Source organism: Nematolebias whitei, chromosome 5 (assembly GCF_014905685.2).
Source record: "Nematolebias whitei isolate Nwh7 chromosome 5, NemWhi1, whole genome shotgun sequence".
NCBI classification, from domain to species: Eukaryota; Metazoa; Chordata; class Actinopteri; order Cyprinodontiformes; family Rivulidae; genus Nematolebias; species Nematolebias whitei.
This window is the reverse complement of record NC_056502.1, coordinates 13,447,008-13,474,784: the sequence shown is the minus strand read 5'-3', so window position 1 is coordinate 13,474,784 and position 27,777 is coordinate 13,447,008. Positions and strand designations below refer to the sequence as shown.

Below are 27,777 nucleotides of genomic sequence, written 5' to 3'. Positions count from 1 at the left end.
CAAAATATTAATGCGCGGCGTTATGGTCTGTGGATAAGCTGTTACGTCGCTAGCTGACAGATTTTCCTTCTAAAATGCAAATAATATACACTGAGGAATAATTTACGGTGCTCTGCAGCCGCTGACGAATGCGCATCTGGATTCTAGCTAGCGGCTAGCGCTGTGTTGCAGCCTCCGTCCTCTGCTCTGCAGTCAGTTACATTCAATAGCAGCTAGCTAACCTAGCAAGCTGTCAATTTTCAGCTCTCGCCAAAACAGAAGTTAGCCCATGCGGCTGCTTACCCTAAAAGATCCAGCGAAAATGTAAATCATCATGGGCCTTAAGAGACGGGAACTGGTAAGTTCATGTTCATGAAATCTGCTAATTAACAACATAACGGCTTCGAGCAGGTAACGGTTTTCTGTCAGCTAGCTTAGCCTACCCGTTAGCTTTGTTATGATAGTCTGAAGAGAGCCCAGTCGTTTTTTTTCCCCTTTCATTTGACTTACTGCTTTTGACGCGAGAAATGCAATTAGAGACAACTGTGTCTCTGTGCTTCCTTTTGTGATTTTAAGCTTGACAAAAAAATTTTTCCCCATATACTTTTCAGGGGTTGACATAAAGACAATTTCCAGCCAGGTTGTCAGTCCAGCAGAGGTTGTCTGGCAAAATTTTGGGTGCAACCTTTGCAATAAATAAGGCAACAAATCTCTAGAAACATGTGATATAATAAGTATATTGCACTATACACAAAGTTTACTATATACAAATGTTCTCAGTCAGCCATCTTGTGGACTGCTTGGAGTTTCCAAGCTGCTTAGTGCAAGACACAGGAGCTGCTGGAGCGGAATTTCCTCTTTCTCCTCCTTACCCTCTTCCTTGTCATAAGACTTTGCAGGAGAGGCACTTGCAGTATATTTAAAACAGAGATTCAATTCAATTCAGAAATACTTTATTAATCCCAGAGGGAAATTTAAGTGTTGTCATAGCTCATCATCCTGGTTTTATTCAAGAGTTGTTAGATGCTGATTGCTGTGGGAAGGAAGGATCTCCTGCAGCGAATACGAAGAATCTGGCCAAAGATACCAATCTGTCCACCCAGATCCAGCTTGCTGTCAGATCCGGCTGGCCTCTCGGTTCTCCTGGGCAACAGGGCTGCCCGAATGCCCGCCAGAACTCCTCCCAGAGCGATGGCCACTCTGCCGAGCTCCTCGTCACTGCGGACAGCCAACTGTAGGTGCTGAGGGACGATCCTGTCCTTCCGCTGTCATGAGCCATGTTTCCTGCTAGTTCCAGTATCTCAGTGGTCAGGCACTTGAGCGCAGCTGGCAGGTAGATGAGAATTGAAGCAGAAGAAAAATCTGTTGATTGAAATTTTTCTACACAAATGTTACCCAAGCACACTACCCAATCCCAGACATTTGAGAGCTTTTTCCTGCATACAGGTCACTTCTCAAAGGTTTTCATGTAAAGAGGAGAATTCAGTTCAAATTCAAAAATATTTTATTAATTCCAAAGGGAAATTAAATGTAACTCTTTATCCTGGTTTCATTAAAGAGTTGTTATACATGTGGGCAGGAAGAATCTCTTGTAGTGGTCGGTCTTACTGCGGATCTGAAGAAGCCTCTGACTGAAGACACTTGTTGTATGACAGTCTGATGAAGAGGATGCTCAGCATTGTCTATAATGTTTTTCGCTTTATGAAGAGTGCTTCTTTGTACAATCATCTCCAAAGGTTCCCTCCAGAACTGAGCCAGCCTTCTTTATGAGCTTGTTGATCTTTTTAAATATCACTTGCTCTGATGCTGCTACCCCAGCAGATGATAGCAGAAGAGATGGCGCTCTCTATAACAGACTTATAGAAGATATGCAGCATCTTGCTGCAAACACTGAAGGACTTTGGCTTCCTCAAGAAGTGCAGTCTGCTCTGTCCCTTCTTGTAGACGGCTTAACTTGTGTTTCCAGTCAAGTCTGTTCAGGTGAACTCCAATGTATTTATACTTTTTTTTTGCACCTGCTCTGCATCCTTGGCACCTCCTATTCAACTCATTTGGTATTTGGTGCTGTAGTTGAGGTATTATTTGAGCTTTGAGAAGTTAGTCAGCTGCTCCTGTTGTAAAAAAACACCGTCTTGTTATGGTTACACATAGGGGTGCATCAATTGCAGTTTTCTGGCCGATCATCGATTTCTAAAAAGTCTGACCTGCCGATTCCGATTTTGGCTGATACCAATTTTGTTTTATAAGCGACACTGTCAGGTGTTATAAGGTCACAATGCACCTTCAGTTTTCAAACATTATTTTATTGAAAAACATACCCTTGAACAATATCCTAGAAACAGTACAAACTTGTTAAGACTGGCCATGAGGTAGTGCTCTGAAATATAAATAAAGTTTAGACAATTGTTGTTAAAACTAAAAAAAAGTCAGTAAAATCGGTTTCTCGTGTAAGTATCGGCCGATTTCCCAAAATTAAGGAAATCGGGGCCGGTTTATCGGTGCACCCCTAGTTACGCATCATAACAAATGTCCAAAAATAAAGAGATTTCAGTAAAAATCCTTCCAGCTGCACAACATCTGATACCAGAGAAAACATTCATCCAAAAAAAGTGATTTACATCCAGAAAAAAGAGGAATTAAAGCTTTCAAAAGCAATATCAGCACTACTCCAACATGTTGCCACCTTGAGCGGCACAAGTCTAGAAGTATACTGTGCACATGACCTAAAAGTATAAAGTACAATGTTCTTTAATGAAACGTTGAAGTTGTAAGAAAACTTTAACCTGCACCATCTAGTTTCACAAGACCAATGGCATTCTGAAGGAAGAGAGAGGGTTTTGAACAGCTTTTCTGTAGATTACTTTTAACTTTTATATAATTTCATTGTTTTCATTTGAGGGATTATACACCAAACTCTAAATTGTCCCTAGGTGTGAGTGAGAGAGTGATTGGTTGTTTGTCCCCTTTGTCTCTATGTGGCCCTGTGATGGACTGGCGACCTATCCAGGGTGTACCCCACCCCTCGCACAGATTGTTGGATATGGGCACTGGCGACCCCCATGGTCCAAAATGGAAGATTCGGGTAAAGATAATGGATGAATGGATGGATGGAAATCCATTGCGAGGACAGAGAACTTTAATTAATGTCTATTTCACTTGATTGTCCATTGTACAACCATGAGACGAGATCTGATTGTCCAAGATGAAAATAGGTTGTTTTGGGCAACTGGAAATTACTTGTGTTAACGTCTGGGTAATAGCTATACCAGACAGTTGTTTTTATAGATGCTGCTTCAATTCACATCATGATAATTGGACCTTTTGGTAGTGCATTATTTAGGTAGGTCATCCAGATTAGAAATAGCATGTTGCAGTGAGATCAGTCAAAAAGACATTGTGCAACTGAGTGGGGGTGGGGGGGTGGGGTGTTCTTGTTTATGCAACAAGACTGGGTTTCCATCACAAAACTTGCCAAGTTTTGGTTTAGATCTTTTTCAATGGTTAACCTGTTAGTACATACCTGAAAACTGTAGGTCCACACATTTACAACATACAGTATGTGTATCATAATTTATTTATTTATTTATTTTAATGTGTTTTATTCTGTCCCTCTTTTTTCCCATCCTTCAGGCAGTGCCAGTGATGGCCTCCCCCATCCCTGTCTCCGTCCTCATTCTGGCGGTTCTCCTATCATCCGAGTCACCTGTTTGCCTGGCAGGGGACTGCAAGGGCCACAGACAGGTGCTGAGGGGACCTCCAGGTTACGTCACAGATGGACCAGGAAACTACTCTGTCAATGGGAACTGCGAGTGGCTTATCAAAGGTGGAGCAACTCAAAATAGCATGTTGTGCTTTTGGTTGACCTTTTTAGATGGTTTATTTTTAGCAAGAAATTTTAGACTGAGATTAATTACACTGGGAATTTGTCTTCTTTTTCAGCTTCCAGCAACAGTTATCACATAGTTTTAAATTTCACCTTTATGGATACGGAGTGTACATATGACTACTTGTTTGTGTATGATGGTGACTCCTACCAGAGCCCTCTTCTCGCCAGTCTGAGTGGCAACACTTTGCCTGAACCGATTGAAGCAAAGTCTGGCAAGGTGACATAACAGGAAATTCAGTCATTTTTTAGAATTTTCAGTTTTGATTGAAACAACTGTTCACCTATATTTATTTTTCTATTTATTTTTTTCAGATGCTTATCCATCTCTTCAGTGATGCTAATTACAACCTCCTGGGCTTTAATGCAACCTACATCTTCTCACTATGCCCCGGAGCCTGTGGTGGGCATGGCCGCTGTGATTCCACCACATCAAAGTGTCACTGTCATCAGGGTTGGGGTGGACCATCGTGTACAGACCCTCTGTGTTCCCAGGCTTGTTCCTTGAATGGCCAATGTGACAAGGTACAAAGAAAGCAGAAAGTAAAACCATAATTGTCTTTCACTGTAAGTCAGTTGTGAGATTTAGAGTTCTGTTATAGTTCTGCTTTTTCTATTTTGTTTCAGAAAGGAGAGCGCTGTCAGTGTAACCCAGGCTTCTTGGGCCACAATTGCCAGCTTGGTCTCCATGATGACAGTGGGGTAGGCCAGTGGTGGCGTGTGAGTGAAGGAGACCCCCACACACCTCTGAGGACAGGTTCTGCCGGCGTGTACCTGTCCCCAACGGGAGCCATGTATTTGTTTGGTGGTGGGTATAAAACATAGAAAAATATCAATATTGTTTCAATATTTAGAGAACACCCCCACCCCCCCATTTAACATTTATCAGAGTTCCAGGATAAAGCTGTTGTGGTTTGTGTGATTTCTACTGTTTTAAAGTATCTGACTGTACTTTTGAATTTTGAATATTCCTTATCTTCCATGTGCAGGGTTCGACCTAAACAAAGCATTTGGCGACTTAATCAAATACAATTTCACATCCAACCAATGGGAAAGCAGGTCCTATGGCCATTCTCCTGTAAGTGGTTTATAGTTAAAATATAGTGGGTCAAAAATCTAATTGTTGTCTCATAGTGTAAATAAAAACTTTACAGTAATTAGGTTATTTTAGTGCTTGTAAAACTGATACCTAATTTTCTGAAATAACCATCCTTTTTAGTAGCATATGTAAAACATCACAAATTTGAGCTCTCACTTATATTGTTTAATATTTCTGTTATTTCTTTTCTGCTTTCTTTGGCTCTTTTGTATTAGATGGCTCGTCATTCTCACACAGCTGTGGAGTACATGGGTAATATGGTTATTTTTGGAGGAGAACTAGCTAATGGCTCCCTAGCCAGTGATGTTTGGATGTACCGGCCACTCCAAGATGACTGGCAGCAGCTTGGATTTTCCAGTTCACGAGGTGCTCCTAAACTGGCTAATCATGCCGCAGCAGTGGTTGACACTAATCTCTATGTTTTTGGAGGTGAGCTTGATAGCGTTACTTTAATGGCTGTGTATTGTATTTAAACATTAGAGAAATAAGTCTTACCCATATTTATTTTGCAGGTCGCACTGAGGAGGATATGTTTTCCTCGACTCTGTATCGCTTTGGCTTGCAAGGTTCAGGGCGCTGGGAAACAGTTCAGTCCACCGGTGGTAAACCCCCTGCTTCTGCTGGCCACTCCATGGTGTTCCACAGCCCATCCAGGACACTGTTGGTCTATGGAGGTCACAGGCCTACCACTGCCAGGTTCACACATCTTCAAGCAGTCTAAAAATTAAAATACACATTGCTACATGACAGAGTAAAATAAATATATATTTTTTATTTTAAAACACATTTACAGATTTAATAATTTGTGTATGTCTATACATAATATCATAGATTGTTTAACTAGTAGTCAAATGAATATAGATGATATAACTTGATGAGCAGGACATGATTTTTAAAATCATAAACGGGTAAAAAGCAAGTTGTTAACTTAAACATGTTTTTGAATATTAAACTGTCAGACAAAAGGACAGCATCTTTTTATCCACTGTTGAATATTTTTCTTTTTAGGTTTAGTGTACGGGTCAACAACACTGATGTGTTTCATGTGGACCGGCGGTTTTGGACTTCTTTCCGTTCTCGTTTCCCTGCAACTGGGCCCAGAGAGAGAGCTTTCCATTCAGCCACCGTCATAGGCAACTACATGGTGGTTTATGGTGAGAATCAAGAATATTAGCACAAACTAATTTGATTTTTGTGATTTTCTTAATATTTATGTCTTTGGTTTTGCCTTTTTTTTTCTCCCAGGAGGGAATGTTCATATTCATTACCAAGAGGAGAAATGCTATGATGAAGAAATCTTTTTCTATCATTTGGGCTGCCACCAATGGGTGTCATCTGGGACAAGGTGGTCATCCAGTGAGTACTATCTTTTCTTTAACTTGTTGCTTAGATGTTCTTGATACTTATGTGGAATAAGTTCCTACTAAAGGTTTTTTTGTGTGTTTGTGTCTAAGACGGTGACGCTGTGAGGGGCCGGTACTCGCATGTTGCTGCTGTGATGGAGGGACGAGTGCTGCTGGTTGCTGGTGGTTACAGTGGTGTTGCTCGTGGAGACCTTGTGGCTTATAAAGTTCCACTGTTTGTTAGTAGCGATCAAGGTGACAGGGTGAGTTTAGGTGCCTTAAAACAAAAGAATGGAAATTGGTGTCATTTGTGATATTTAGAAATTTGTGAAATTTAAAAGCTTGCAAGTGATTGGATGAAAAGCAAAAGGCATTCAGTGATAATAATTAATTGCATTATACTCCTGTTTTTATATTAACTAATTTATTTTTACCTTTCCAGGATGCTGTTTGTGCTGAAGCCCTTGATGAAAGTATGTGCCTTAAGAACCCAGAGTGCAGTTGGTGTGAAGGCCGCTGTCGAGAGTACCAGCCCACCAACCCGGTAACGTTTCCACCAAAATAGTTTTTTGCTTTACTCTAAGTGATTTAAACATTTGTATAGATCATTAATAGTATACGTTTTCTTTTGTTAGGTCCTTTATTGTGAGATACTTTTTTTCTTTCATTGTTTTTTGTTTAAATGCTAGTCTAGGTTACATTTTCTGTGTATAACTTTTTTTTTTCCTTTCTTTTTTTGCTCCTAGTGTGGCAGCACTGGTTGCTTGGGCCTGGCTCGCTTCCTGTCAGACTGTCAGTCCTGCCTGGTGTTCAGTGGCACTCCAGCATCTCTAGCTCGTGCCCCTGGTGAATTTGGCTGGTGTGTTCAGAATGAGTCCTGCCTCCCAGTGTCAGGTGAGACCTAAGGAGGGAGGAAGGAGGGCAGAATGAAAGAAACAATAAGATGTTGGGAGTTGACATGGGAGGGATTAGACTTCTGTTTGGCGTGATTCTGAGATGGAGTTTAGTGACTTGACTCTACATCCTGCTGAGATTAGACAGGCTACTCAGATTGTTATTTGACCTGCCTGTCCAATCACACACTTCCTTCAGTGCAATAAAGTCTTGTCATTTTACTTTGTGCGACCATGTCACACAGAAGTCGCAAATCAGTCTTTTTAGTACAGTGGTATACTAAAGGAAACTGCTGTATAATTAAACTGTTAAGAGGTCAGATGTGTACTTTGTGTGCTGACCTCTCCCTCTCGGTCTCACAGAGCGAAGTGCGTGCCGTGTGGACCAGATCTCAGGGGCGTACGGCTGGTGGGGGGAGCGTACCCTTTTCCTAACCTCCCTCCACTCCTGTCGCACCGAGAACTATGTCCCGGGACTGCACCTGCTCACCTTCCAGCACCCCCGCAACGACTCCCAGCCTGACAAGGTACGGAGTCCAAATCTTAACTGATCAATGTACTAGTTGTTGTAATTACTTCCCACTATGCTTATACTTAATCCTCCTTCCTTCCTTTAAACATTTTGAACCCACTGAAGTTCTCCATCTTATTATTGCCTCTAATTTATATTTATTTTATGTTTATTATTTTCAAATTTCTTGCCTTGTACTCCGTTTTTCTGTTCTTTTTCTCTGTTTTGCATAGAAAATATTTTTCTCATTTAGATAGTCAAAAATGTGGAACAGTGTATAAAGAATAGAGCTCCTGTTGATGTGTTTCCACTTCCATCTATCCTCCACTGTGTTTCGTCCACTTCCCTCGCCTCCAGGTTTCTATACTCCGCAGTACCAACATCATTCTAAGTCCTACAACAGAAATGGATGTGGCCCTACAGTTCAAGGGCTTCATCCACCCATTGTGGGGGGGACCTCCACCTGCACCCCCTCCCACTGAGACCGTCTCCATGTGGGCTCGCATTCAGAGGCTCCATTTTGAGGCTAGAATTGCATTGGGACCCAATTCCACCCATCAGGTAAAGATGAATGCACCTCAACACTGGAAACAATTTCTCAAATGTAGAAAATAAAAATATCATAATTTGGATCTTTGGAGGTCAAGTATTGATTTGATATTGGGGATAAGTCAGGTTGTATTGGGGAGGTGGTTGGCATTGTGTGCGGGTGTGTAAACTGGTGTAAATGTGTATATCAGAGTGTGTAGTTGGAGGTGAATGACTTTGGGTGTGGGTTTACAACTCTGAAATTTACCAATGGAGTAATGTTGAATATATATAGTTTGTTGGTTTGCTGTTTTTTTTTTCTCATGGACTCATAAGACTCGGAAAACCGTATGGGTGTAAAATGTAACTATAGAGTACTGGAAGAGGGGTAGGATGAAAAAAGTTTTACTTCTTCCTACCCCTTTTCAGACATGTTAAATGAGATTTGTGTGTGTGCTTGTATATGGATATGTGTACATGGATTGGTCAATGGTTTTGACATGTCTGGAATGAATCAATAAAATAAATAAAAAAATATTAAATTGCCGCCTTATTATGGAATTTATACACTATATCTATTATCTATATTATCAGGAGGTAGTGGGTCGATGGGCAGCCCAGCAGGAAAAGGAGTTAAAGCTGCTCGTTCGACCCGATGGAAGTAGACTCTTCTCCAACCTGACCAGGGGAAACCATTACCTTGTTCAAGCTGAGGGCTACCTAAACAATTCTGGCTCAGGGCAGACCAGCGAAATGGCCCTAATCTGGAACAGAACACTACCTGGAGGGAGTGTGAGTAGTGATTTAAACATTTATACTGACAAATCTATTTTAGCTTGTTGTGCCAACTATGCTGGCATGCTTTTTTTTTTAAGAATAGTTTTCTTAGTTACATGAGAAAAATAATAAACTGATTTTGTTTTCCTTAAGGAGATCTCTTTCCTGTTCCTGGAGCCCTACCGCTCAGGATCCTGCTCTGGGTACATGTCGTGTCTGGCCTGTCTGTCTGACCAGTCTTGTGGCTGGTGTCCATCTTTGTCCCGCTGCTTGTTGCGGGACATCCCAGACTTTGAACATTGCCCTGAAACAGAAAAGGGTGAAGGTCAGCGTCATCTGCTGTTGGCACCACAACACTGTACCCTGTGTGAGGAGTACAGAGATTGCTCTGCATGTACTCAGGTACAGCCCAGATGTTATCAAAACAAAATGGATATGCTGCAAATTGTCTGTAGCTTTTTTTTAGTTCTACTAAAGTTCTGTATTTTGGACTGACACTAATTAAATTTTGTTTTATAGGATCCTTTTTGTGAGTGGCAGATAAACTCCAGCAAGAAAGGGGACTATCAGTGCAGCCGGCGGGGCAGGTTAGAAGGATCCATCCGTGATGCAAAGTGGTGTCCTAAAGTGTGCAACCAGTGAGCTGAAAAACTTATTCAAACTTTTGTCATTTCAAATGTTACATGATTTTATCAGAACCAACAACTCACTGCTATTCTCCCTTTTTTGACAAGGAGAAAATCATGCGGTGAGTGCTTGTCTAACTCCAGCCAGTGTGCATGGTGTGAGTCAGCTCAGACCTGCTTCTATTTTGCTGCCTATCTCACAAAATACCCCTATGGAGAATGCAGGGACTGGTATGACAGGTAAAATGTGCTCATTTGCAACACTTTTTTCTTGTATTTTTTGTTTATTGTCTTCCTTTGGTGTGAGAGTTGTTAAACTGAATAACAAAGTACTGCTTCAAATACAGTCTAGATTGCATCTGGAGAGGTGCACAATTATTATGGTACTTCAGATGACAAGTCTTTATTTTTTAATTTAACTTTCTAGTTAAGAGACTTTGTTTTAAAATAAATGTTGCACACTTTTTGTAAAAGAAAAAAACAGTTACACCATGCTCCCATGTAAAACTTGCCTTTGGGTCTGATTATTCATTATTTTAGTACAAATTCAGTTTGCTAAAGCACAGATCATCAGTACAAACTTAGCTTTATCATTTAAAAGCCTGAAGTATGAACTGTACAGTCACTAACACCAGTGATCAGTTTAGTTATTTTGTAACTTGAATACAAGTAGTTTTACAGTTATGTTACTTAAACACGTGTTGTTGGGATTTTTTTTATTGCTAGATAACATAAATGTGGGCCTTTTTACTGTTCTTCCTCATCAGTGTGCACTCGGTTCCCCAGTGTAAGCAGTGTTCCGCTTTAAACGTGTGTACTGACTGTTTGAGAACTTTCCAGTGTGGCTGGTGCGGTGACTACAACAATCCCACAATTGGAAAGTAAGCATGACCAATGACAAACAATATTTGATAAGTAGTGCATACAAAGAAAAGACATGGACTGTAAAAAAAAACAGTATTGGTAACTTAATTAAACACCATTTTAATTATTAGGTATGGATATGAAAAGTGTTTTTTTATTGTGTTTTTTAGATGTTTAAGGGGAGACTGGGCAGGAGTAGATGACCCTTCTGTATACAACTGCAGTGTGGCTGTGGCTGAAGCTAGAGCTGCAAAGTAAGGAGTTTCATTACAATTTATTTCAAGCTGTGTTAAATATTTCTCAAAGAAAAGGAGCTATTAAATCCAAAGTATACAATAGAATTACTGTTTTAGTGTTTATTTCATATTAAAAATCCATTTGAGATAGTGCTTGGTCATGAGGCTTGTTTAGAACTACTAAAATTGTAATTTTAGAAACAGTACGATTTTGTAATTATCTCTAAGACTTGTGAATACATTGTCAAAGTTACTGAACTGTTAATATAAGTGTTGTGTTTTCTAGTAATATCTGCAACTTTTTCTTTCAAACTTTGCTCGTTTAACCTTCAGATATTTTTGTTATGGTGTTGTAGCCCTGAGCCACAGACCTCTGCTCCACCCAGACCCCTAGAAATGGAGATAGAGTTTGAGCACTTTGATGATGAGGAGAAAGATGCAGTCTGGTCCTACTCCACTTGTCCTGATGTAGAAGAATGCAGGCTAGGTCTTCACAACTGCCACCCTTTTGCCACCTGCATCAACACTCCCACCTCTTATGAGTGCCATTGTGAGAGAGGGTACACAGGGGATGGCACGCTGCACTGTAACCAAACGTAAGGGTTTCTGCATCAAAATCTGTTAACACGTTTTTTTTAATGATTTAAATAGAAATGACCTGGTCTTTTATTTTTAACTTAATGTTGCATAAAGCTAGAAAAAATATTTATTTTCTTCCCTTTCTACAGTTGTTACAATGAATGTCGTGAGGGCCAGTGTAGCGGCAGCCCACGTTTTGAGTGTGAATGTTCCCTAGGCTGGACATCTGACCCTGCCACTCTGGTTCTGAGTGGTGTTGAGTGTGATGTAGACTGTGGCTGCAACTTCCATTCCACCTGCATCACTGCTCCAGGAATCTGCGATGAATGCCAGGGTGAGACCATCTGTTTTAAGTTGGTGTTATTTTTCCATCCATCCATCCATTATCTTTTACCCGCTTCTTCCATTTTGGGTCACGGGGGTCGCCGGTGCCCATGTCCAGCAATCACTGTGCGAGGGGCAGGGTACACCCTGGACAGGTCGCAAGTCCATCACAGGGACACATAGAGACAAACGAGACAAACAACCATTCACTCTCTCACTCACACCTAGGGACAATTTAGAGTTACCAATCAGCCTAACATGCATGTTTTTGGTCTGTGGGAGGAAACCGGAGTATCTGGAGAAAACCTACGCATGCATGGAGAGAACATGCAAACTCCACCCAGAAAGGCCCCCTGGACCGGGGTTTGAACCGGGGACCTGCTCGCTGAGAGGCAGCAGCTCTACCAGTTGCGCCACCGTGCAATTTGTAAAAACAGCAGAGGCGAATGTCTCAGCATATTAATATGATGTATTACATCTACATACTGTTTGCACTAATTTATTATTTTCTCTCTCTCTTTCTCAGATTGGACCACAGGGCCTCACTGTGAACATTGCCGTCCAGGCAGCTTTGGCTCAGCTCTGTCTGGGGGTGGCGGATGTGTGCCTTGTGAGTGCAATGGACACGGTGACCCTCTGCAAGGATACTGCCACAACCAGACAGGCCAATGCTATTGCACTCATAACACTCAGGGACCACACTGCGAGTCCTGCCTACTGGGTTATTATGGAGACCCCAGGTAAGGAGAGCTTCTCTGCACATCTCAACAGTAATGTACCCCTTTCATATTTTTGTATGTCTAAAGTGAGTGCTTTAAAAGACTAAACTGTGATTGATTTGGTTTGTTTGATTGGGAGACTGCCATGAAGTGAGGATTCAACACAATCTGCTGGCTTTGTTAAATAGACAACTTTTACTAATTGGCTTGTTTTATGTGAATATTTCAGTGCCCTGATATGACTTCTGCTGTGACTTGGCGCTATATAAATAAATTGAATTGAATTGATTTCAAATTCTGATTCTCCTTAAATGGCTTTTTTATACTTAAAAACAGGAACAATGGCACATGCTACCGTCAGTGCCAGGGCCGCTCCGTCCTGCTCTCCTCCGCCTCCTCCTCAGCCATGCCTCTGTCCTCCTCTTTGGGATGGCGGAGTGGCACAGAAGGGAAAGGAGGACTCTCTCACTGTCTGTGGGTCTTGTCTGTCACTGAGAACTTGGCACCTTGTCTGCCCAGACAGCTCTGCCCACCAATAGCCCTCACTCTGCACCCGGACTCTCACACATACTGTAAAGTAGGTTCAAATATGACTTTTTGATAAACAGAAATCATTATTGGAGTAGCTCTATGGAATACAATTTTCAGTATTCAGTAGATACTGTAAATTACATTAAATTTGCATTATTTTGCAGAGCTCCTATGTCTATGTGTTTGATGGCCTTCCTCGTTTTCTGGGCAATGGAGTTGTACATTCTGATCACAATCTTATTGGAGCGTTTTGTGGCACCACAAGGACTCAACCTATCACAGTACTGGCCACCTCAGGTAGACCTTAAACCTAAACACTTCTGTAGCTCACAACAAAAGAGATAGCTTTGATTCTTTAATTTTGTTCACAATTTCACCTTAATCTATGTATTTACTATTACTTATTTATAGTATGCATGCTATTATGGGCAGTGTAAAGCCATGTGGTTTCTTCTCTTTTGGTCACTAGGTGTGATCTCAGTATACTTTGAAGCCAACGTCTCCTCAAACAAACCACAGGGATTCAATGCGTCTTTCTGGGTACGGCGGTGCCAACAAAACTCTGACGAGGATGAAGAGCGTTCATCTGTGTGTCCTGGTGGAGCCCAGTGTCAGGGTGGAATTTGTCAGTGTCCTCAGGGATACAGGGGTCCACATTGTGATCGGCCCATGTGTCCTCAGGGTTGTGGAGCATCAGAAGGAAGAGGAGTTTGTAATACAGTAAGAGTTGTAACGAGACACATTTTAATTTTTGCTATTTGTAAGTGCTTTAGAAAACATTTTGCAGTTCTGATTTAATAACCTAGAATTTTCAAACATATTAAAAAGAGGATTGTAGATATATGTAACAATATATTTTGCGTTTCGTAGTCTCTAGGAGTATGTGTGTGCTCAGAGAGCTGGGCTGGCTCAGACTGTTCAGTTCCCCGAGATGCCAACAGTTTGATTTGGGAGACACTCTTGGACACTCAGCTGACAATGGTATGGACTAAACTAACAGAATAATTGCTTTATTGCATTTTTAGGTGTAATTAATGATTGACACACCCCATGACGTAATCTCAATGCATACGCTTACGTATGTTTCACAGAACCAGGCCCACAGGTTCCTCCACAGAATGGGACACACTCTGGTGTCTGAACCACAAGGAAACCTCTGGATGTATGGAGGACTTTCTCTGTCAGAGGGGATTCTTGGAAACGTTTACAGGTAGGAGAGTAGTTCTTGAGACTGAGAAAGCTTAAGATACAGGACTGTGAGAGTTGTGTTTAAAGTAGGTAGGATGTTGTAGATCTTTAGGTGCACTCACGAGTAATGTTTTATTGTTTTTGGGGAGTTTCTCTTGCATATACGTTTTTTTCCCCCACTGTTTCGTTTAGATATTCTGTGTTGGAGAATCGTTGGACCCAAATGTTGACAAGCTCTCTGGATGAAGGTTCAATTCCTAGCGCTCGCTATCACCATGCCGCATCACTGCTGTCCGGTTATGAACCTAGCTCCGGAAGCCATGAAGGTGGTTGCAGCCTCATGTTAGTTGTAGGCGGTGTCACTCGGAAAGGTGTTGCTATGGATACCTGGAGTCTTAATCTTAGCAGCTTAGTCTGGAGAGAGCACAAGGTTAGAATTTTAATTTTAGTGGAAATATAAGATATCAAAAAGTCAAGGTTTACCAGCATGAAATGTCATTTTTACTCTTCCTTTGCAGAGCTCAGTGCTGCCCCCGGTGGCAGGTCACACTTTAACTGTACGTCGATCCTCCTCAGTGCTGCTGATTGGGGGGTACTCTCCAGAAAACGGCTTCAATCACAACCTACTGGAGTTCAGCTCCATAACTGGGAATTGGACAATTGCCCCCCACACTGGCACACCACCTACAGGTTTTTACAAGCCTTTTCATAATGCTTGTAAATGCTTCTTACAGTTAATACATAGTTTAGGCACGTTTTAAATTAGACTAAATTAGGCTCAAATTTTAAGTTTACAAAACAAATGGGAAGCTGATTAAAGATGCATCTAATTAATTGTATGTGTGTTCTATAATTAGGTTTATATGGCCACTCGGCAGTGTACCATGAGCAGACTGATGCCATCTATGTGTTTGGAGGCTATCGTTTTCATGTGGAGACCGTGGAGCCATCAGGCGAGCTGTACAGTCTGTATTATCCTAATCTTACCTGGTCTCTCCTGGTTCCATCACAGGGTAATAAGGTAGGAAACTTTTCCCCTTAGCACATATAGACAAGCAAACAATCATATGAAATGTATAAAATTTACTTATATTTTTATGCTGCATTGTTTTCTTGCTCTGTAGCCCTTGTCCCGGTTTTTCCATGCTGCTGCTTTGATTAAAGACACCATGGTCATTGTGGGTGGGAGGACAGAAGCAGAAGACTACAGTAACTCTGTGTCTCTGTACCAGGTCAACTGTAACACCTGGATACAACCAGGTGACTGTCTTAATGTTGTTACAAATTAATTTTGGAACATCATACTACCCAAACCTAATTGCTTTTCATCTTTTTGTTTTCAGTCTCAGCCACAGGAGATCCAGTAAATCGCTCAGTGTCTCTTGCCATGACAAGCTGGGATGGTCGCCTTTTCCTGTCAGGTGGCTTCAATGGCGTCACCCTGGGCAGACTCCTCACTCTCACTGTGCCCTCTGACCCCTGTGGCCTGCTGCCTACACCAGAGGCCTGCAACAGCACTACAGGGAGCTGCATCTGGTGTAGAAGCACCTGTACTTCTTCTGATATTGCTGAAAGGTAACTTATTTGCCAACAGAAATTCGAGTTGTATATAATTATTTTTCCATACTTGAAATTATCTGTAGCTAATTAATTAAATTAATTTGTCTTAATGCCTTGACTCTTCTTCTCCATCAGAATGGGTTGCTTCTCTGCCCAAGCCGCATGTTCACCAACTCCTCGTCAATCAGATCAGTGTCGCAGACTAAAGACCTGCAGTGAATGCCTCGCTCGACATCCTAAAACATTTGCCAGTCCAACACAGGTAAGATATGACAGGCTTGCTCTATCACAGCTAGACATTTACAGTCAACTAATGTATTCTGTACCAAATTTCCCAGTCTGCTTTACAGTGTAAGTGGTGCACAAACTGCCCAGAAGGGGCATGCATCAGCAGTTCTGTCAGCTGTACGTCTGAACACGACTGTCGGATCAACCAGAGAGAGATTTTCTTGTCCAGCAACTGCACTGAGACGAGCTGCGAGGCTTCTGACTGCCCCAAGTGCACTGCTTCTGGAAAATGCATGTGGACTCGGCAGTTCAAACGTACAGGTACAACATCTGTGATGGTGTTGAGGTGTTCCTTTGTAGCTGACACTTAATGTTTATTTAAGAAAAAAACACAAACACATGTGTAACTGAGAATAAATTAATAAAACTACACAATGAAGCATATTCATCAGTAATAATGGTTAGTTGTTTGTTTAGTTCTTTGTAAATGTTTGTGCTAATGTATAATATGATATATAATAAGTAATATATAATATAATATGTATGATATTGCATCATTTTTATGTCTATATTCTGATTTACTTCATTTTGTATATTGCTTTTGTGTGTTGTCTGTTGTTCTGTCTGTACAGCACTTTGGTTGGCCTTGTTGCTGTTTTAAGTGCTCTATAAATAAAATGGTATGGTATGATGCCAAAGTTCATGCTCATTAATCCAGGTATAAATCCAACAATGTTCAGTCAGGTCATCTGGACCGTTTCTTTTGTTGCCAAGACATATTGTCCTTCATCCGAAGGACTTCTTCAGACTGAGGAGACCAAACCAAACTGAATTCCACAAACAGATGTGTTGTTGGGTTCCTCAGATTGAAGAAGTCCTTCGGATGAAGGACAAAACGTCTCGGCAACAAAATAAACCATCCAGATGACCTGATTGAACATTGTTGGATTTATACCTGGATTAATGAGCATGAACTTTGGTGTTCAGAACCACTTTGGCATGGCTGCCTTAGAGGAGTTGACAGGGGAGAGGGTGGGCCCCGGAGGCCATCTTATCACCAACAAACTGTTTTTTTTCTACTCTGGGTGTGAGCTGTTTGTGGGATTCAGTTTGGTTTGGTGGCTCCTCAGACTGAAGAAGTCCTTTGGATGAAGAATGAAATGTCTCAACAACAAAAGAAACCGTCCAGATGACCTGACTGAACATTGTTGACATGATATGTTTTTTTCTTTAGGCGAGACAAGGCGCATCCTGAGTGTAAACCCCACTTATGACTGGACCTGTTTTAGCTACGCTCTGCTCAACGTCTCACCCATGCAGGTGGAGTCATCTCCACCTCTGCCATGCCCTCCACCCTGCCACAGTCTCCACAACTGCTCCCTCTGTCTGGGCTCTAGAGGCTCTGATGGAGGCTGGCAACACTGTGTTTGGAGTATGGCTCTACAGCAGGTAAGTTTGGAGAGACTGTCTTTTCAATTAAATAACACTTTACAAATAAAATAGGACTGGATTGGAAATAAATAAAGGTTCATATCTAGCTTTTTTGTTGTTGTAGTGTATGAGCCCATCCTTTGTGCCTCTTCGTTGTGAAACGGGTCAGTGTGGTCGGCTGCTTTCTGGGGGAGACTTCTGCTCTCCTAACTGCTCCCAGCTCACCCAGTGTTCCCAGTGCATTGCCAGGCCTCAGTGTGGCTGGTGTGCTACAACGGGAGGCAATGGAGCTGGTCACTGTTTACAAGGAGGACTTGATGGTGAGAAAAGTATTTGGTTGGCAGGTTTAAGCAGTTGTGTTTTTTAGAATGTTATCAATTCGGTGTAGATTTTTTGTCACTGTATCTTTTTTTATCATTATTATTTCAGGTGTGAGTGAGGGTGTCTGTCCCCTGAGAAACAGCAGCTGGTCTTTCCTTCATTGTCCAGAGGAGGATGAGTGTGATAATGGCCATCACAACTGCAACAGCACTCAGGACTGCCATGACCTAGCTGAGGGGTACCACTGCACCTGCAAACATGGTTATATACTCAGCAGGTAATAAATTTGGGTTCTGTGATTTATGCTGACTTGACATGTTTACTCAGATCTTCTTTTTTTCTTTTTTTTTTCTGTTTAGTGTTTCTGGTCAGTGTGAGCCAGTGTGTGCCCAAGGCTGTGTGAACGGTACATGTGTGTCTCCAGGAGTTTGCCAGTGTCACTTTGGTTTTGTTGGAGATAATTGCTCCTCTCAGTGCAGTTGCAATAAACATAGTAACTGTGCTGGAGTAAACAAGCCAGACGTTTGTCTCGAGTGCCACAATAACACCATAGTAAGTGTTTTAAATATTTCCAATTACATGTTTTTTTCTCTAATTACTTGTGATAATTGATTTATTTTTTACTTTATTTTAGGGTAAGCATTGTGAGAAGTGTAAGCCTCTGTTTGTGGGATCTGCTAAAGGCGGTGGCACTTGTCGTCCATGTCGGGACTTTTGCAAGGGAAACAGCGTTGTGTGTCTGTCTCGGGATGAGCATAGTAAAGCTCTTGAAAACTCCCGCCTGTTCCCTCTGGACTCCAGCAGTGTACGTATTTTCTGTTTGTGTGTCCTTTACTTGATACAATGTAAAAACAAAGTTTGTTTACTTTGTCTGTAAATGTTATCCATGATCATTGTTTTGACATCTAGTAAGTTAAATCTCTCCATCTTTAATCAGATTCAAAACTGGGTGTCTGAGGGTCCCACAGAAGAAAATGCTGTGTGTGTGAACTGCCAGAACAACAGTGTTGGGGACAAGTGTGAGAGCTGTCTTACTGGCTATTTCTTACTGCAGGGGAAATGTGAGAAGTGAGTAAGACTTGCTGCTGAGCAGGCAATTAATTCCCATCGTAATTATCAATACAAATACATTTTTTCACTCTTAAAAGTTTTATTTGTGTTTAGTATCATTGTCGTGATAGTTTGACATGTGGGGCCAGCCAATAGGGCTGTGTACCTTTCTAAAAAAATCGGTATTGGTACCGGTGTCGGTACCTTCACTTCGGTGTTAGTTCCTGGACGGTTCTTTTTTCGGTACCAATTTTGTAATTACTATTAATTCTAACAAGAATAAAATTACGTTACACATTACAGTACAAATTGTGAGTTTTATTTTTTAACTTTGGTATTTCTAATCCAAGCAGTTTTCTTAAATAAAAATAAACAAATAATTTCCAGTTCAAAAGAACAGTTGCAGGGCAGCACGGTGGCACAACTGGTAGAGCTGCTGCCTCTCAGCGAGCAGGTCCCCGGTTCAAATCCTGGTCCGGAGGCCTTTCTGGGTGGAGTTTGCATGTTCTCTCTGTGCATGTGTGGGTTTTCTCCGGGTTCTCCGGTTTCCTCCCACAGACCAAAAACATGCATGTTAGGCTGATTGGTAACTCTAAATTGTCCCTAGGTGTGAGAGAGTGAATGGCTGTTTTTCTCATTTGTCTCTATGACTGATGGACTTGCAACCTGTCCAGGGTGTACCCCACCCCTTGCACATTGATTGCTGGACATGGGCACCAGCGACCCCCGTGACCCAAAATGGAAGAAGCGGGTAAAAGATAATGGATGGATGAAGAACAGTTGCAAACAACAAGTGACACGTCAGTGTCTAATGCTCACTGCTACACACTGAGGACCTTTTCACTTAGCATCCAAAAAAGTTCAATCTGGTCCTCTGGACATTCAATTCATGAATGTCCAGAGGACCAGATTGAACTTTTTTGGATTTTTCTACCTGGATTATTGAGCATGCATCAGGATATTTTCACTTAGCAGTTTTTCTTCAGAAAAATCAACATGTCTGCTTTCTCTGGACACAAACAAGCCCACTCCTGGCTGATGGTGTCTCCAGTAGTAGGAAATGTTCACTCTGAGGGTGTGGATGATGCTTGTTGCACACACAGATACCTGGTTGTCAGTTTGATAGCACTGACATATTGTCCCTCACATCCCACCAGCAGGTCACTGGATTCACTGAGGTTAGAGTTGATGGCAGACATATGCACCTCTGTGTCTCTGCCTGAATCTTTTCTGTGGTTCTCTGGGGTTTAGGGCTCTTATTATCTCCCTAATTGACATGAGAACACAAAACATCAACAATAACATGGTTGTATTATTGTTGTTCAAAAAACATGATCTAGGCTGAGAGATGAAAGCTTAACTGGTCAGCAAAATCCTTTAAAGTTTACTTACCTCCACCATGGAGCCTCCACTGTAGAAAAAGGAAGCAAACTTTAACAACAAAGTTTGACTGTCCTGTGGCCCCCACTAGAGGATGACACAGGAGTGGATTTTCACTCTTGTCCTGTCCTGGTCCCACAGAAAAAATCCTGTCCTGTCCCAATCCTGGTCCAATGTAAAAAAAAAATAATCCTGTCCTGTCCCACTCCTGGTAACATGACTCCTGCTCCTGTCCTGCTCCTGTTCAGAATCACTCCCACTCCTGTCCTGCTCCTGTTTTTCATTTAATTTTTAGGAAATACATTGAATTTGATTTGATCTTCTACCCATTCCTGTTTAAGTTACTTTGTGTTGTGCAGTTTTATTTCAAAAGATATGGCAACAGGAACAGTTCATCTGTGGTGAAATAGAGACATTTATTTCCTTAATCCAAACAAAAACCTTCACTAAATATCATAAAACAAATAATACATGGCCAGTAGTCCATATAATTTTTCTACGGAGGATCAGCTGCTGAGTCCCTGTTTCTGGCTCTTTTGAAGGTCAGTTACAGTAAAAACAAAAAATCTAAACCAGTACATGGGTCACACCATGTCTGCCTTAGATGAAAGAACCCAAACATAACAAGTTGCATTTTACTAATTTATTGAGCAATTGTTTCCTTTAAACAGTGACATTACTGTCATGTTTTAAATTGTTTAAATAAACAAACAAACAAAAAAATAATAATGTACCAAGCAAGAGGACAAATTAAAATGTTTAAAGGCATTATTATACATTGGACGACGTCCTCAAGAAGTTCAGTCTAGTGGTTGAGGTAACGAGCTCGTTTAGGTGAAGCATGATGTCGTGCATCTCCCCAGACTTCAGAGCATCATTTACAGACTGGATCATTGCAGGTCTGGTGTTCCACCTCATTTCTCCGCAGCTCGACCAGTCCAGAGCCTTGTGTAACCTAAAAGTGAAAGAAGACAGTGCACAAGTCAAAATAGGGTTACAGTGACTACAAATTACAATTTGTTGGCCTTTCTTTTGGAAAAAATATTTTATCAAAAACAAGAGCTTTACAAACAGGGGCGGACTGGGACAATAATCCAGGCCGGGAATTTTGATACCATCCCAGGCCACCACCACCTGATTAACGCAAACCACCAAGACTGAGTTCAATTGAGCGCACTTTGAATGCATGTTGTTTGCACACGTCTAACTGAGTTTTCACTTATTGACTATTTATATGTATTGGCTATTCATATAACAAAAAAAAGGTCTTAATCTCAACGGAACTTTACCTGGTAAAATAAAGTTTAAATAAAATATTGTAATACAAGGATTTTAATATTCAGATAATTTATTGGAGTAATGAAGGGTATACACAAAATATCCTCAATAATCCAGGTAGAAATTCTAAAAAAGTTAAGTCAGGTCCTCTGGACAGATTAAAAAAAAAAAAAACTTGTTGAAACGTTTAGTCTTTAATCCAAAAGACTGTCAGTTTGAGAAGCTGCAACAAACTTAGTTTCAAATAGTCTCTTTTCATAGTGGATCAACCAGTTTGTTGCTGACATCCAGAACTAGCTGTTAACATGATAAAGGAGGACCATCATCAGCCTAACAATGGATCGTTAGTGCTCTAGGCTGTTTGCTATTCACAGGGGGCTGAGAGATACCAGCAATAACAGCATTGTAAGAGGGCTACAGTTGGACACAGAGGCCTCTGTCCCTGTTTAATGATGGATGAGTTCTCATCACAAAGATGGCTTCCTTTACTCCTCTCTCAAACCATAGTTCCTCTCTATCAAGGATGTGCACATCTTCATCCCTGAAAGTGACTGCTGGCCTGCAGATGAGTGTAAACCACAGAGTTCTCCTGGCCTGATGATGTTGCTCTTTGGCCCAGCACAGAAGAGCAACATCTTCAGGCCAAGACTCGGCAGTTTACACTCATCTGCAGGCCAGCAGTCACTTTCAGGGATGAAGATGTGCACATCCTTGATAGAGAGGAACTATGGTTTGAGAGAGGAGTAAAGGAAGCCATCTTTGTGAAAAGAAACCATTGTTAGGGGTTGTTAGGCTGCAGGTCTTCCTTATGTTAACAGCTAGTTCTGGATGTTAACAACAAACTGGTTGATCCACTATGAGAAGAGGCTATTTGAAACTGAGCTTGTTGCAACTCCTCAGACTGAACTTAGTTTTTTGGATTAAAGACAAAAGTTTCAACAAGTTTTTTTTTTATTTGTCCAGAGGACCTGACTTAACTTTTTTAGATACAAAAAAATCTGAATTCCTAGACATTTCAACATTAAACTTTTTTCAGATCCTAACCCATATTATAAAATTTGCAATATTCTTTGTAAAAACTTAAAAACATTTGTTATATTAAGTCAGTGTTGGCCCACTTAGGTCCCTCAAAGTGAAGCTAGCATGTGGATATTAAGCTGTGCTGATAAACTGTGCCAGAGTTCAATTTTTTCAACACAAGTGTTTCTCTTACCTGCTCCATTACGAACAAACATTAATTTATAGCACTTAGCAGCATCCGCGGCCAGAGCTTTTCTCTTTTTTATCCTCTCTCTCTCTGCTCCACCTTTCCTCTTCTTTGGCTGTCTCTGTTGCTCCATTCTACAACTCAGAGATGCACGCACCGCGCGCCAACACCGTCGGGAGCGCGAGTCCTAGGGCGGGGAGGGGGGCGGGCGCAATGTGTGTGTGTGTCTCTGCTCTGTGAGTGACACACAGAAAAGGAAGGGAGGGGGCCGGCCCGGCCGGGGGATGTGCCAGGCTTTCTCCGTCGCTGCAGTGCAGCGTGAGACCTGAGCCCAGGCAAAAGTGAATTGTTTATTTAAAATAATAAAGTCCGTGCGACCCGAACCGAGCCTTTAGTCCCGTTCCTCGGCAACCAGGCCACCGGGAAGTGTCCCGTCGCTCCCGATGGCCAGTCCGCCTCTGTTTACAAATGAAATTAAGTCAAGAAAATGTGACATTTGCAAATATAAATTACAGAAGCTCAATGTTTCTTTATTTATTTCACTTATCATATTTTATAATTATTTAAGCAACCTCACCTGGCAGACATTACAAGATTTTATGTATCTTACCTGCTCTTTTGAAGTGTGTGACAAGGGTCTTTGTGTCCAAAGCTGTTTAACAGCTTGCTTCCAGAGCTAACAGCTTCCTGTGTTAGGTAGAAAAATACAATAAAATTAAAGACAAACAAAAAGCTTAGTGCTACTTCTTGTGCCATGCTTTCTAAAACAGTTATTGGATAAAGTATTTACTTATGTAGGTAAACATACATTTTTTAAAACCTGTTAAAATACACCATAATGCAGGAAATATCAGCTACTTTATTAAAAAAGTTATGGGGGAGGACCCACAGACCTCGCACCAATATGTCCCCCCTACAATAACAGTTATTATAATGTATATGTAACCAGCCTTTCATATAAAAACTGGGATATTTTTACCGGAGAATGCGTGCACTTTAACCAGGAAGAGTTCGAGGGGGGGGTTACAATACAAACAGCAACAGATAATGAAGATTTTAACCTAAAAACACACATAACAAAGCAGAGCATAATTTTTAAGTTAAAAGGGACAGGGTAGAGAAAAATGCGCTGTTTGAGTCTGTTCATTTACTGACGGTAAACAAAGTCCGACTCCCCGCAGCTGAGACTAAAGTTTAAAGCAGCACAGCACCAACACACAACTCTCATGAAGTTCAGGGTTATTTAATACTTTCTACCTGTTCTGTGAGTGACAGACAGTTACTTCTTACCTTGCGTTGCAAACTATTTTCAGACTCGGCCGTTTCGCTCGCTGCTCCTCCCCCTCTCGGTGTAAAGCTACGGCTCGAACACTTGACTCCTGGGAAATGTAGTTCTTTTGACTTGTGTTAAAGTGAAGGCTTACTGAAAGAAAACTACAAAATAGCTGCGCCCGTGTTTTTTTTTTCCATTTTCATTTTTGGTTATTGATCGGTTCCCGCTCCTGTTTGCTCCCGTTAGCTTTCAGTCCGGTCACGTCCCGGTCACGTGAGTTATAATGAGGTTGACTCCGGTCCTGCCAGAATCCGGCCGGAATCACATGACCGGCGGTACTCCCAAAAAAATGTCATCCTCTAGCCCCCACCTCACTGTTCTTTTGTCTGCTTCTGTCCTCACATCTGGGTCCGAGGCTCCTGTGAGGAAAACATAAACAAACGGTGAACATTAGGCAAACTTTTTAAGCAGCTGATCCGATGGATGAGCACAGTTTTACAAGCTAAGCTTCATCTGTTACTGTCAATCTTTAGTTAGCTTCTGAGTTTAGCTAGTTACATAGATAAAATAAATTTGCACACTAATATCTTTAAGTTAGCGTTACATGGATTCTAGTTTTAATTCACCGCGATGTACATACATGTTAAGCTGCAGTAACGTTAACAAACATAAACTTACCAGCTGAAACACACACATAGCTCCGTCCTCGGAGTTCTTTGATGAAGAGGAGTCGGGCTGTGGAATGTTGATTCAGTCCGTTTAACACACACAGACTGACTTTAATGCTGAGAGGAGGAGGGGAGGCTGCTGTTCGTCCCTCTTCTTGCAGAAAAACACAGAGCAACTTTCTGCTCATAAGCAGAAAGTTGCATGTGTTGTCGAAGCCGTTCGACAACACATGCGCTGCACATGTGAACCCCGTCTGTAAGCATAACCAGCACCATAGACAAACAAGCTGTAGGGCAGCTCTATACAGTTCTGGGTGTAAACACATAGTCTTTTGTCATATGTCTGCGTTTTACCTGCCAGCGTGCTGAAACCACGTAACACGTTACAGCCAATACCAAAACTTGACACCGAAAAAAGAGTGACGTTTCAATCCATACACCGACCGACGCAGTGTGGTCGGTGCTATGAAAGAACCTTGGTTCGGTACTCAGCCCTACCAGCCAGAGGCAATAAGCATAACCAGCAGCACCACTAATGCTGCAAAAGGGCAGTCTAGATCTATTGGAGTACTTAAATATTGCATTGCTTAAATCCTGTTTTCTCGTCATTGCAGGTGTCAATGTAATGGTCATGCAGACAGATGTAATGAACACGATGGAACAAACTGCCCCTGTCAAAACAACACAGAGACCTCATCCTGCCTCAGCAGCCCTCAGAATGATAGAAAAGACTGCTACAGGCACCAGGTAAGAGATGGGAATTAATTATTTTGTAGAATTTTGACAATGTTTTCTGTAAACGTTATAATGTGTTGTTTAGGTAACATGTGCTGTTACATTATTTAAAGTTGGAGGGAAATGTTACTGGAATAAGTTCAAATTGTGTTTGTTTTTCCATTTAGTGTGCCAAGTGCAAAGACTCCTTTAATGGCAACCCAGTGAATGGGCATCAGTGCTACCGTCAGTTTAATGTGGACACAGAGTACTGCTTTGATCCCACATCCCAAACAAACTGCTTCCATGACCCCACTATTCGCAACCTTCCCAAGGGTCGCACTGTGTTCTTTGCTGCACAGCCAAAGTTTACAAATGTGGACATTCGGGTCACCATTGATGTTACCTTTGGAGAAGTGGAGGTGTATGTGTCTAACTCACACGACACCTTTGTTGTTGATGTGAACAGCTACACAGGATTTCACACTATCAAAATAGATGAGGAATCAGTGAAAACTGGAGCATCTACAGTAGATAAGGATTCCCCTCCGTCCCCTATTAAAGTGTTTGCCAATGCCTCGTCCAATCTGGGAGGTCCCATGCTTTCCCAGAACCCACAGCAGCTACAAGCCAAACCTTCAGGACCAGAAAGAGAAATCAGAGAGGAACGCGCTGAAGGACTCATCACCTACATAACTGTCTTAAAACCACAGACAGTGCTGATTGTTCGAGGAGTTCGAGATCGTGTGGTCATCACTTTCCCTCATGAGGTGCACTCCCTGAAATCTAGCCGCTTTTACATCGCTCTCAGAGGCGTGGGAACCAATGAAAGACAGGGCGAGTCCCAGGGCCTGCTGTTTTTGCGACAAGACCAGGCCCACATTGACCTCTTTGTCTTCTTCTCAGTTTTCTTCTCCTGTTTTTTCCTTTTCTTGTCTGTCTGTGTTCTCTTGTGGAAGGTTAAGCAGTTCCTGGACTTCCGTCGAGAGCAGCGTCGTCACATTCAGGAGATGACTAAAATGGCATCCAGACCATTTGCTAAACTTACCATATACCTTGAACCGGAGGAGCCTCAGCTCATCTATCTGCCTTCAGCTGGTGGAGGGGTCGGTGGCAGCACTGTGTCACTTACTCATGCCCGCACAGGAAAGATAGGTGGAGTAGTAGTGGGGCAAAGGGGCAGAGCAGTACCAGTCTCCTATAAACATGACCCGAGCTCTGGGCCTACAGCCCACCATCACCATCTCACGTTGAGCGGAGGAGGCAACAGCGGACAGCACCTACCACTGCACTACCTGAACACCCATCACTATGCCAGCACTACAGCTGGAACTCAAGCCTCTCATCAACACCATCCATCCACATACTCTGGCTACCAGCACTTCTGTCGCTCCGACCCTTTCCTCTCACAGCTCATGGGCTTTTCCTATTCCTCCTTCAAAGTGGGGCCCATCACTCTTGAGCCCACAGAGGATGGAATGGCTGGAGTAGCCACCGTCCTCTTCCAGCTGCCTGGGGGTGTCTTGGCTCCAAACCGTGCCTGCTTGGGCTCTGCACTGGTTACTCTGCGCCAGAATCTGCAGGAATATTGTGGTCATGGCAACGGAGGGGGGCATCCAGGGGTAGGTGCAGGGCGTAAAGGGCTGCTAGGACATCAGCACCTGACCACTATGGCTATGTAGGAATGCAAGAAGCAGATAAGTATAAAATATTGCAGAGAAAAGACAGATGTAAAGTGTTACAAATATAAGAAATAATTTTTCAAAGAAACAGTGGAAAAAAAGGCAAAGTCCAAAAGAAGTAGGTATTGTACATGAGAGTCAGTAAACCATTTTTCAACATGAGTGTACATACACTGTATGATGTAAAGTGTCTTTTATTATATGATGTATTGCTAAACTGTATTTCAGGCTTCACATGACCAAATCAGCTGTCTCTAGAATGAAGTACAGTACAACAGTTATCAGCAAAATAATTGCAGAAAATGATCACTAAAGAGGTAGGAGCACACTAAAGCTGGACTCATTAAAATTATACTCACTGAAAAAGAATCGTGGATAAGAAACAAAGTTTCGTGCTTTGAAACCAACATGTGCTTTACACCCAAAAAAGTGATATACAATCAAGAATGCTATTTAAAAATGGTGTACTTTAGGACATAATTTGCAAACTTAATTGTTAGCACAGTGCAGGAAAAACTAACTGTTGCTTGTGACATGGTTTTCCATCAGTATTAGTGATTTTATCATTGTATCTCAGTATATGGTAGACTTTACGCTTAATTACATGAATTCTGTTACAAAGACTCCTCCGTATGTTGTTGCATATTTATTCAGATGATATGTTGCATTTTTTGTCTCATCTGCCTTCACTTCTTGCCTTGTTTTTAAGCCAGTGGGCTAATCTTAACGCTTTTGTTGGAAGTGTGCGTGTGTAGTGCAGCTCCTTGAGTAAGTAAAAACAATATTTTGAATTGTGTTTAAGGAGCTGCATTTTGTATTTGCCAAGTAACACTACCATTTCAGAACATGTATGTTGAAAAGGCAGTTTGAGAAATGTTACTGTATCGGGGGGTGAAGAAGTGTTA

At 41.8% G+C, this 27,777-nt stretch overlaps 1 protein-coding gene across 1 annotated transcript; it reads left to right on the top strand.

The window, feature by feature from the left end:
• The first annotated feature begins 202 nt into the window (after positions 1–202).
• megf8 (multiple EGF-like-domains 8) lies at positions 203–27,455 on the top strand. Its single transcript, XM_037676176.1, has 44 exons — positions 203–337; positions 3,610–3,802; positions 3,919–4,082; positions 4,178–4,387; positions 4,490–4,670; positions 4,852–4,940; positions 5,177–5,390; positions 5,474–5,657; positions 5,970–6,115; positions 6,207–6,317; positions 6,416–6,567; positions 6,747–6,848; positions 7,051–7,198; positions 7,561–7,724; positions 8,066–8,269; positions 8,831–9,028; positions 9,167–9,415; positions 9,533–9,651; positions 9,748–9,879; positions 10,407–10,520; positions 10,674–10,757; positions 11,096–11,335; positions 11,468–11,652; positions 12,169–12,382; positions 12,698–12,938; positions 13,057–13,189; positions 13,362–13,612; positions 13,763–13,873; positions 13,984–14,102; positions 14,273–14,510; positions 14,599–14,770; positions 14,938–15,101; positions 15,205–15,340; positions 15,424–15,655; positions 15,776–15,902; positions 15,979–16,189; positions 17,103–17,317; positions 17,424–17,619; positions 17,729–17,897; positions 17,980–18,172; positions 18,255–18,425; positions 18,558–18,688; positions 25,091–25,223; positions 25,379–27,455. The coding sequence occupies exons 1-44, from the start codon at positions 314–316 to the stop codon at positions 26,870–26,872; spliced, it is 8,658 nt and encodes a 2,885-aa protein (XP_037532104.1). The 5' UTR covers positions 203–313; the 3' UTR covers positions 26,873–27,455.
• Positions 27,456–27,777: the final 322 nt, after the last annotated feature.

Bases quoted from the DNA above. Each gene is read 5' to 3' on its own strand.
- megf8 (XM_037676176.1), top strand. From the start codon at position 314: ATGGGCCTTAAGAGACGGGAACTG. The intron at 4,671-4,851 runs GTGGGTATAAAA...TTCCATGTGCAG, and splicing joins AGCCATGTATTTGTTTGGTG to GGTTCGACCTAAACAAAGCA. The intron at 13,190-13,361 runs GTAGACCTTAAA...TTTGGTCACTAG, and splicing joins CACAGTACTGGCCACCTCAG to GTGTGATCTCAGTATACTTT.